The sequence below is a fragment of the Schistocerca nitens genome, chromosome 3 (assembly GCF_023898315.1).
Source record: "Schistocerca nitens isolate TAMUIC-IGC-003100 chromosome 3, iqSchNite1.1, whole genome shotgun sequence".
Lineage (NCBI taxonomy): Eukaryota > Metazoa > Arthropoda > Insecta > Orthoptera > Acrididae > Schistocerca > Schistocerca nitens.
In genome coordinates, this window is record NC_064616.1 from 163,706,913 (window position 1) to 163,719,051 (window position 12,139).

The 12,139-nt window shown below is 38.7% G+C and overlaps 1 protein-coding gene across 1 annotated transcript in view; it reads left to right on the top strand.

The window, feature by feature from the left end:
- Window positions 1-12,139, top strand: part of LOC126248102 (protein sickie) — a 687,677-nt gene that overhangs the window by 583,669 nt on the left and 91,869 nt on the right. Inside the window, exons 16-17 of the mRNA XM_049948773.1 lie at window positions 1-93; window positions 2,586-2,612. The exon at window positions 1-93 is cut by the window's left edge and continues 61 nt beyond it. Coding sequence (XP_049804730.1) covers window positions 1-93; window positions 2,586-2,612 — 120 coding nt within the window. The remainder of the gene's footprint in view (window positions 94-2,585; window positions 2,613-12,139) is intronic.

The following is a 12,139-nucleotide window of genomic DNA, read 5'->3' on the forward strand; positions in this document are numbered from 1 at the left end:
CCGAGCCAGCCTCACACACACACGTTTATTAATGCACCAGCGTGATGCTACAGCATCACCTGTGCCTCGCCTTAACCGCAGTAATAGTATTAGGTCAGTAATAACAGTAAGGAAATATCTCATATTGTCTTGATACTTGTTGTTGCTGAGTGTCATAGCAAAATGCTACAGAAGTTATGGCAAAGTTTATGAATATAACGTGTCTTCAAGACAGTTATAAAATATGAGAAGGGGAAAAGGTTCACAGTATTGTACATATTTGGGATCAATTTAACTGAGTGGGGTATCGCAGTGGTTAGCACACTCTACTCGCATTTGGTAGAATGATGGCTTAAACCTGCAGCTGGCCATCCTGATTTAGGTTTTCCATGATTTCCCTAAATAACTTAAGACAAATGTCACTTAAGGTGAATGCCGCCAAAAGCGTACGACTACTTTCCTTCTCCGTCCATCCCTAATCTGAGCTTGTGCTCCGTCTCTAACGACCTTGGTTTTGACAGAATGTTGAACACTAATATCACCCTCCTCCTCCTCCCCCTCTCCCTCCCCCTCCTCCAGATCAGTCTAAACAGAAAGCAGTTGTAAAAGGTGATTATATAACAAAAATATAAAGGTAATTTTTTCTCAATACATTGAGGAAGTTCATATTTGTTTTTATCACAACTTTGTTGTGATTTCTTTTTCACCTTCAATACTTCTTTGGATGGAATATCTTGGTGCTTTATGGCCTAACAGAAAAAAATCCATTGAGTGTTGTGTGAATCAAAGTAACATGGGTGTCCTTTTACAAACAATGAGAGTCCCACTTGGTGAATTTAAGTGGCAATAAAAGACTTCATATCCTCAGTGTCACTCAAATTGTAATGTGAAGGATGGAATAGCAGCAGCAGCAGTAATAGTAGTAGTGTATATAACGTATTAAAGAAGAATATCGTACAGAACTGTGAAGAAATCGTGAAAATACAGCTGTGGCTGCACAGATCCTTAATGGCATTTGAAGTGCAGTTATATTTTGACCATCCTCCATGACAGATAAAATTTCCTGAAGCCTTGGCATATGAGGGTGTTGTGCAACATGACAGTCATAGCTTCATTTATTTGCATCAAATCTGGGTTTTGACTAGTCTTGTCCAACTTTCTTTTCTAATTTGCCGACACTTCACTTCTTGTCTGGGCCATAGAACTTTCAACACAGTTCTAGGAAATAGTTGTAGTAGTTGTTTTGGTCTAAAGTCATTGGTGGTTTCAGTAGCTTAAATACTTCTTGGTATTCATGTCTTCTATTAAATTGGTTTTGTGTCATCAGCTTGGAAATAACATTTCATTAGAGATATAAATGTAAAGCTATCATCAGTCTATAGGTTGGTTTTAATGATGCAGTATGTTATAAAGAATTATCGTAATGGGCAGTTCATTCTTTCCATCCTGCAGCCTAGGGAAAACATCTCCTAGACTTATCATTTAACAAGATATCAAACCACAACTGCTATGTCAACTAGCACATTTCACTCATGTTTGAAGGACATTGCTAGAGGTGATTCTCATATTGAACAACAAAAGAAATTATAGCTCCAGAATCTTAAGTCCTGTCCAGACACATGACCTACTGAGCCTTCAAGCCACCTCATCCACATAATAAACAAAATTACCATTATTTATTGTGCTCAAATTCGGGAGTGTATTGGCTGCTACCCATAGATCAATGTATACCAACACAGTTGTTCTTTGTCCTTTTTTTTATCTTTTGCATGTGTCTGTTAATTTTTCAGTTTGTAATTGCTCTGAAACATTAGTTGGGATGTGACCTTAATGTTAAAGTTTCTTCACTCACTACAAAAGCTGAAGAAGTGTTAAGTTAGTATTGAATTAAAGTTAATCAAATGTTATTAGATTTCAGAATCAGAATAGATGTTACAATAGCTGCCTAGAGTATTAATACTCGTTGCAGTTTCTGTAATGTGTATTTCATAAATGATGTTGGTAAAGAGCATTTTCACACTATTTATCAGTGAATTCTGAAATCTGAAAGCCATAACACTAAAATCCTTTTTTATAATCAACAGTTTTTATTTGTACTCCTTCAGCTTTGGTAATTTTTAATTGCAGTACATAAACTTCAGTTCCATACAAACTATGACCTGGCTGTCTGCATGAACAAAGTAACAGTTTGAATGAAAATGTGTGTTCTCATCATTGAATTGTAAATCTTACTGTTATGCATTTGGTTTCTCTTCTAATAAATAGTTGCTTGATGTCAGTTTATGTGGTTCTGGTAATAATATGTTTCACACTACATATCTGTTAGATTAAGTTAAGCAACCATAGCTTATAACCTCAGTATATCAAATTAATTTCTCTTTTCTGCTAATTTAATTTAAACTATTTACATTAGTCTAATATTCATTTGTTTTGCTGATGACTGAAGTGATTATTTTATCAACTGCATTGAGCAGCTAAACTGTTTCCATTTGCTATAGAAAGTAATTTATGAATTGAATCTATTTATATTTACAACGTTATCAAAGTTCATCCAGTAATATCGTTGCTGGGACATGATAAATATTCTTGTTTTGTGCTCTTGGCAGCCATCTCAGGGACCGGACATTTCCAAGGTACAGTATTCACACACATTAAAAAGGCCCTCTGCTTGATATTTCATTTGCAGTTTAGGCGTAACTTCCTGGTACCAGATTGTCATTTGTAAGCTTTTTCTCAGCTGAATATTCCGCATCACAATTTCAGATTGTTATTTACACAGGCTCTTTGTAAGCTTTTCTCTTTCTATTATAATAGTGTCCATATTTTCCCATTTCTGTTTTTGTTTTTGGATGGAACCTTTTTTTCAATTACTGTTTTCTTTTTTGTAATTTTGGATCAATCTTTATTGTTGCCCTATGGTTCTTGTGATACTCCTTCCGCCTCGGACTGCTTTTCATAAATCCTTTTCTTTTACAGGTTCCTTCATTTTGCTGCTATTATTATTATTATTTTATTATTATTATTATTATTATTATTATTATCATTATAATCTTCCCTGTTTAGTGAGCCGACGGTTATCAGTTTTTGCCCTCCCTTTACATTTAATGAAACAGATATTCAGTGTCTCATAATTTCAGAACTGCGTTACTGATTTCTAAGCTCACCTATACCTGGGTCAGTTAGTCTGCTACCAGTATCATCGGCATTGGAATTACTTCATGTATCAATAAATCATATCCCACTCTTATTCGGTAATGCTTAGCAGTATATTTTTTGATAATACTCATGTTTTTTTCCCCTTCTGTTCTGATCTGTATTTCAGCATTATAACTGGGATGACGTACAAAGAGTAATATGTCCTCTTTCAATAATTATTCTCGTGGATTTCTTGAAAATAATGTTGAGACTTCACTGTCTTGAATTACTGACCCAGGAAACTTATGCTAACCTTTCCTGGCCACTTTGCCCCCTGCCTCCTCCCCCAATCCCACTTTCACCCTGATATTCTCAGTTTTGTCATATATTCCTTTGATATTACTCACATATATTCATATGTCATATTCCCCCAAGCCTCTGTTGTCAATCCTTCCACTCCTTCGTTTCTTTATTAATTGTGTTCAATTTAAGTATTGCATTCTTCCTAATAAATGGAGTGCAAATTCTTTCTATGTTCCTAGTTAGGAATCATAAGTCTTGAAAATGTGGATGCTTTTACAGCATTGTTTCTGCTGCTTCTCTGACCACAAGTCCTCCTTGAACTGCTAAACACGAAGCATTTGGCTAATCACCTTCAGGTGTCCTCCCACTAAGTTTGCTTCTACCAGCAGGTTTTATACTGGTTGTAATTTTCAAGGGTGTTCCAGCAGATGATGACTTGGAAACTGCACAATATTTCAGTGAGGCAGCTGCTCTTCATCTTCAGGTCTGACTGGTGAGCCATAGTGGCTCGCCAATTTATATATTGGTTCACTAGAGAAAAGCAGGTGCCAGAAAACAGGGCTGTTAACATTATAGTGGGGGACGTTAACACTCAGAGCCCCCTGCTGGAGAAATGACCCAAGGACTGCACACACACACACACACACACACACACACACACACACACACAGATTGTAAGAAAGACCAGCTTCAAGCTGTGTGGACCCCAACTTCTGCTTGTGGTGGCCTAGCTGTCCTGACTTCGAGCCCCCATCAGTATAATCCCATTGAATTCGTTTCTCTGCAGTCAGTGCCACTAAAGCTGATTCCCACACTTTGCTAATCTGGAATCTAGTGACTCTGTTGAATAAGTCCTTTTCTGTGTGTGTTTTGACTGCTTCTGAAATGAGTAAATCCCAGTAGGTGGAGGCGAAGAAGGGAACTTTTGTTTTATGTGTAGTTGATGCCATCTTCTATAGCCATAGACAGTGGTTACTAGCTGCAGATTTTTGTGCCTGACCTACTTTGGTGTTCAGATCATCTTGTATATTCCCTATTAGACTTAGGGTCTTTTATGGACCCATCAATGTTTGCTTATGGCCCTGGAAGAGTGAAGAGAACTTTTATTCAGTGGCTCAGGAACAGCCTGCCATCTTAAAGAACATGCTGCCAACAGAAGGCAGGAAAACCACGTACAGTAAAACCCAATTTTTATGTTCCCAAATTTTAAGTTTTCCCAGTTTCTACATTCACTTTTGTTGGTCCCAACGGAAGTCCATTGTCTCAATACAATGCTTTCTCATCATTAACAGTTCTGTGTTACAACTTTTCCTGCATTTTAAGTTTTCTTTGACATGATGATATTTAACATTGATTTTCATACAGATACTTTCAACAAATATATATATATATATATATATATATATATATATATATATATATATATATATATCGTAGTCCTGCTCAAAATCAGCCTTGGAACAAAGCGTAAAATGCAGACTGTGCATAAAATTATTGATCATGTAATATAGCGTTAGCACGGTTAGCAAGATTTTCATTGTTGGCATGTTGGGCCATGGCCACCTGTATTATATGTTCACAACGTTTGATAGGATGGGAAAGTATGCTGAGCAGTGCCTTAATGATAATCACAACCTGATGATAGTGACTCTAGTAGCAACTTTCCTTCTTCTCATGGCATTGTATTACAACAGCTTTAATTTATTTCATAGTCACTTATACAAATAAATGCTGCTTTTGAAGATAACCATCTCTATAATGGGCTTCCACATATTATTACTTCTGTGAGAAATATGCTAATACGTACTAGGCGGACAGTTTTAGGTTGTTATGACCTCATGTCAGATGTAAACATTCCTCCTCAAGTGCTCTATAACATGATAATTTCCACCCTCCTTCTCACCCTGGATGTCGCTTAACTCAGTGACGTCCTTGTTGGCAAGTCAGCAACCAACTGTAGATTTCATGCCTATTCTTCTGTGTATATGAAGCCTGCCAGCTTTAGTGTTTTAATCAATATTATGTTACAAGTTTTATTAACCATAATTTTGTAATGATTTTCAAAAATAAGTTTCACATTAGAACATGAATGTTTTTAATGTGGTTACATGAAATACTTTAGCTTTCGTGTTTTATTTACACCACTGGACATGACTGGAATGAAGAGGACATCCGCGCATGCATTTGTGTGTCAGGACTCAGCTTCCTGTTCACTTGAGGGCATTTGTTGGATAGTTTCCATGAGAATTACACACATGGCTCTCCCACCACCACGTATTTGTATGTTTTGCTTATTGTACTTCTCTGCTCACACCTCAAATTCTGGCAGGGCCAGTAAACATAATCTTTCCTCTTCTAACAGTTCATTTTACTATCTCTGACAGAGCAAAATGCTTTAAGTTTCGATAGACCACACTCACTGCATTATCACATTCCCAAAATTTTCAGTAATAATTCTTCCCAGGTAATTATCCTAAAATTGAAATCAAAATGACAGTTGCTTAAGCTACATGTAACCCCCCCTCCCCCCCTTTCCCCTCCACTGTAGGATTTTGCCTTTTCCCATGCCGTGTGATAATGCCTTGCACTTGACCATAGATTGTAACCATATTCTGCTGACCAACTGAAACTATTTGTACAAGTGCACTCGAAAACCGTGTTATCTGTTAATTGCTGCACAATGTCAATCTGGAATAAAGCCAAGCATTATGACCGAGCTTAACTAAATGTCCATCAGTGAAACTTGTTTCAGACTAACCTGTGGTGCAACCATTGCAGATTTAGCTTCCTCCTTCACTGATCATTTGCCCCTGAATCCCAGAGGCATCAATGAGTTTTGTTCACCTGTCACCCCTTAGCAGAGCAAACAGCTCAATGAAAAGTACTCATATTTTACAGTTTTATAAAATTGTATTGATGATGAGTGTAAATGTGGGCAGCAGGTTTGTGAAGCCCATGTAGGAGCATGGCAGTAGGAAACTTTCAGCTTCCGTTTTTCTTTTAAACCCCCTTTCCCCCCCCCCCCCCCCCCCCCCCACACACACACACACCAGTGACATCGGGTCACCTCTCGTAACTGTAAATCATTAATTTTTGTCTGTTTTATGTTTTCCATCAGATTTTTCATGCTTATAATGTCACTCTAACTTCCAAAATACAGTTTTCTGTACATGTCAGAGCATTTTGATCAAAGAAATAATGATTTAATCCATGAATAGTTGCTGAGTCAGTAATTTGTGACAGTAGAACTACAAAAGAAATACTCTCATCTTTGGAATGAAAGTTAGATATTGATTAGTTTTTGTTGTGGTCTGTTGTTATTTGTTTCAGCTATTATCGTACTTAATTATTCGAGAAGTCAGAATTATAGATTCTTTGACTGATCCTATTCTCCCTCATCTAATAAACATCTCTCCCCCTCCCTCCCTCCCTCCCTCCCTCCCTCCCTCCCTCCCTCCCTCCCTCCCTCCCTCCCTACCCCTCTTGTCTTTTTGTTGGTATTCCAGTTCATTACTTATACACAACATTCTTCCTTTTTTGTGTCAAGTACTTCTTGTTTCAGCTATGCTATGAGAATATTTACTCTGAAGCAGATTTGTTTCTTTCCTTCACTGACTGTCACTTTATTATTATTTCTATAATTTATTTGCTTGTTTAGTTGGCTGCCATCTGTACTGGTACTACACTGTGTGATCAAAAGTAACTGGACACCTGGCTGAAAATGACTTACAAGTTTGTGGCGCCCTCCATCGGTAATGGTGGAATTCAATATGGTGTTGGCCCACTCTTAGCCTTGATGACAGCTTCCATCCTCACAGGCATACGTTCAGTCAGATGCTGGAAGGTTTCTTGGGGAATGGCAGCCCATTCTTCACAGAGTGCTGCACTGAGGAAAGGTATCTATGTTGATCGGTGAGGCCTGGCACAAAGTTGGCGTTCCAAAACATCCCAGAGGTGCTCTAAAGGATTCAGGTCAAGACTCTGTGCAGGCCACTCCATTACAGGGATGTTATTGCCATGTAACCACTCTGCCACAGGCCGTGCATTATGAACAAGTGCTCGACCATGTTAAAAGATGCAGTTGCCGTCCCTGAATTGCTCTTCAACATGGGAAGCAAGAAGGTGCTTAAAACATCAATGTAGGCCTGTGGTGCGATAGTGCCACGCAAAACAACAAGGGGTGCAAGCCCCTTCATGAAAAACACAACCACACCAGAACACCACCACTTCAGAATTTTACTGTTGGTGCTACACATACTGCCAGATGACGTTCATTGGGCGTTCACCAGACCCACACCCTGCCATCGGATCCCCACATTGTGTACCATGATTCATCACGCCACACAACGTTTTTCCAGTATTCAGTCGTCCAATATTTACGCGCCTTATACCAAGCGAGGTGTCTTTGGCATTTACCAGCGTGATGTGTGGCTTCTGAGCAGCTGCTCAACCATGAAATCCAAGTTTTCTCACCTCCTGTCTAACTGTCATAGTACTTGCTGTGAATCTTGATGCAGTTTGGAATTCCTGTGCGATGGTCTGGATAGATGTCTGCCTATTACACATTACACCCCTCTTCAATTGTCGGCGGTCTCTGTCAGTCAACGGACGAGGTAGACCTGTACAGTTCTATGCTGTACATGTCCCTTCAGTTTCCCACTTCACTATCACATCGGAAACAGTGGAGCTAGGGATGTTTAGGAGTGTGGAAATCTTGTGTACAGATGTGTGACACAAGTGACACCCGACCACCTGAACACATTCGACGTCCATAAGTTCCACGGAGCACCCCATTCTGCTCTCTCACGATGCCTAATGACTACTGAGGTCACTAATATGGAGAGTACTTGGCAGTAAGTGGCAGCACAATGCACCTAATATGAAAAATGTGTGTTTTTGGGGGTATACTTTTGATCACATGGTGTATACTCTGTATGAAATTGGTACTGCACATTGTAATGTATTTTGTCAAAATGATTCAGCATCTTTAACATTTCAAAAGAAGCCTACTTGGAAACAGAAATAATCCATATTCTTGTACGTGAGCGTGAAATGTTACATTAAATTGAAGAGCACCTATTTATCAGCTATTGATATAATTGCAGTTATGATGTGTTTGGCAGGACATAATACTGCCTTGGACAATAAATCTCAAACTTATGTTACTTTGCCTTGAACTAAAATGAAGCAGGCAAGAAGGGATGGATTGGGGAAAATTTGAAAGAAAGGAAAGAAGTCACTTCTGATATCAGTAAGGGCACATTAGGTAAGGAATTGGAGCCGTAAGTAGCATTGGGATCAGTTCCACATTTCAGTTATATGCTATTTTGTCTTTAGCTTACAGTGAAACAACAGTGTCAGGTGACCAGCAATCTTTATCTTTCGTTACTTTGCAGTAACTTAACTAAATTACTACTGCTTCAGAGATTGGTAAATGGGCCCACTTCACCTGCACGTATTTGGTTTTTAGTTTTATTTTCAATTTTTGTGTTGAAATGTGCATATGGCATTTGTGGCCGGATCCCCCTTCTGGGGAATTTGGCCGCCTGGTGCACGTATTATTAGTTGATGCCTCTTTGGTGACTAACATGTTGATGGCGATGAAATGATGATGAGGACAAAACACACACACACACACAGTCCCAAGTGGAGAAAATCTCTGACCTGGCTAGGAATCGAAACTGGGGCCCCGAGGTTGAGAAGCAGCAATGCTAACCACAAGCTGCTGACATTTTCATGTTTAAATAGTACAATAAAATATTTAATATGTCTAATAAGAAAATATGCATACAAAATTCATCAACACAAGGAAATAGAAGAGGATTACAAAATGGCAAATAATAAATCTTACACTTTGTATTTGACTGTTTTACGATACTGTTCACTGATTGTCACACACTGATCTTAACATGTGTGAGCTTTTTGTATACCACGATATTAGTCGGTGGCTTCTTGTTTTATTTTTATGCACATATTACATAATGGAATTGCGCATATGATTTGGTAATAAGAATACCATAATCAGCTGTCAAAAACCTCAGACATTATTGTCTTTGATGCTTTAATGAAGCGGGTTTGATTTTTATAAGAAACTATTGAAGTAGCAGAGCCATCATTCAACAACTGTCCTGCAAGGGAAATTACATGGTAAACTTCCAAATCATTTATTACAAGTGAATATAACTCAGTTGCATGAATAATGCTGAAATGTACAATAGCTTTCAGAACTCTTGTGTATGGGGAAACAAAATAACAAAAAGTGATTTTTGTTAATTAGTTTTAGGGATGTGAATGAATGGTAAAAGTATGTTTGTTACCTTCTTCACTAAGCCACTTTGGGTGTTATGTCCCATTTTGTACATTTTTAAATATTGCAATTCTTGTAGCCATTGGCTTTTGGTGCAACACTGTGTGTCTTCATTTAACCTTCAGATTTAAGATGCTGTGATAGGGATCATAAAGTATTGTTTTGGTAAAGCTTTGTTTGAGGAACATATTAAGCTTCAGTTTAAACACAAACTAGTTAGGTTTACTACATCGTTAGGTTTACCACATCGTTAGGTTTACCACATCGTTAGGCTTACCATGTCATTCTGTATCTTCACTCCAGGAACTTTCACATAGTCTATATCAGTGCTTCACTCTGAGATGCAGTTCAAACTACATAACTTAAAAGCTGTAGCACTATTCTGTTAAAAAAAAAAAATGCAAATTTTGCTGTGTGCTTAATCTCGCATGACATTGTTACTAACAGCATGTTAAACTGTGTGATTTATACTACCTAAATATTTCCATATGATCATTGTTTTCCAAATTACTCTGTTTGACAATGTGTAGAATCACTTGTTTTACATTGTTAAAGCAATACATTTGTTTGTAGCTAAAGACAGTAGAACTGACCAATGCACCGCTGTTTCTAACATCTATAATTAATATTGTGCTTAGTTTTAACCATTTCCAAATAGGAAAATACCTTGAAAGCGCACACCTGTGCTCTCTCTCTCTCTCTCTCTCTCTCTCTCTCTCTCTCTCTCTCTCTCTCTCTGTCTGTCCCCCCTCCCCCTCCCCTACCCCTACTCCCCTCCTCCCTTACTCCCAACCCCCTGTGTGTTGTTGTTGCTTTTGTTGTTAAGTGTGTGTCTTGAGCTTCTGCATGTTTATTATCAGTAACTCTAGCTGTTATGCAGTTGACTGTATTGTTTTGTCTCCAAGAGTAGCAGAGTTTGCATCTATTTGATTCATAAATGTGCTTCTCATACCCCGGCTCTATTTAGTACATGAACTCAGAAGTTATTTTGGATAGTGCAAGACAAATACAAGGACGGAAAAAAATCACAACAACAAAAAAATAATTAATGTAGAGTAACGAAATTTCGGGAATACATTTGTTTAGGTGACATATTCAAGTGATTAACATTGCAAGACCACAGGTTAACTTGAGCATTATATAAGTCATTGCAAACATGAAATGCTGCTACATTAATAACCAGTGTAACTGTCAGAATGTTGAATGAATGCAAGCATGCAAATGTGCATGCATTGAGTTTTACAGGTGCCAGATTTCAGTTTGCAGGATGGAGTTCCATGCCTGTTGAACTTGGTCACTCAAAACAGGGACAGTTAATTCTCTTTGTGGGTGAAGTGGAGTTATCGTCTGATCATTCCCATATGTGTTTGATTGGAGACAAATTTGATGATTGAGCAAGCAAGGCAAAGTGTCAACACACTGTAGAGCATGTTGGATTACAACAGCAGCATATGGGCAAGTGTTAGAGTGCAGCACAACAGGTCGAATCACCAGACTTACGTACAAATTTGCAGTCAGGGTACATGAAATAACTATGAGAGTGCTCCTACTGTCATTTGAAATTGCACCTCAGATTATAACTCCAGGTGTAGGTCCAGTGTGTCTAGCACACAGACAGGTTGGTTGCAGGTCGTCAACCGGCCTTCTCCTAACCAGCACAAGGACATCACTGGCACCAAGGCAGAACCTGATTTCATTAGAAAACACAACAGATCTCCACCCTGTTCTCCAATGAGCTCTCCTGACCCCACTGAAGACACAAATAGTGGTAGTTTGCGGCCAGTGGACTGCATGCTACAGGGTGTCTGGCTCAGAGCTGTTCTTGAAGTAACCAATTTTTAACAGTTCGTTGTGCCACTGTGGTGCCAGCTGCTGCTCAGGCTGCTGCTGCTGCAGATGCAGTACTATGCACCAAAGCCATACGCCGAACACACTGGTCTTCCCTCTTGGTAGCGCACGTGGCTATCCAGAGCCTACTCTTCTTGCGATCGTACATTCCTGCCACCACTGCTCCAGCAGTCATGTACAGTGGCTATGTTCCTGCCAGGTCTTTCTGCAATATCACAGAAGGAACATCCAGCTTCTCGTTCAAACTTGGTGGTATGTTGATAAAGGCATATTTGTTGCTTGAAAGGCATTCTTGACTAATATCAAATCACCACATCCAGTCTCAAAGTTAACTAACTCTCATGATCGTTGTAGTGTGTATTTAAAGCAAACCTGATTTGCAATCCGTAGTAGTGCTACTAGTGCCATTCTTTTGCAACTGATGTGAAAATTGAATAGACATCACCTTTCAGATGTAGAAACACACCTACCAACTTTTGTATGTCACACAACTCCTCCTTGATTTTGTGTGTTTTTTTCCCACCAGTGTATATGTGACAAAGTGACTCCATTTAAGAAATGAAAATC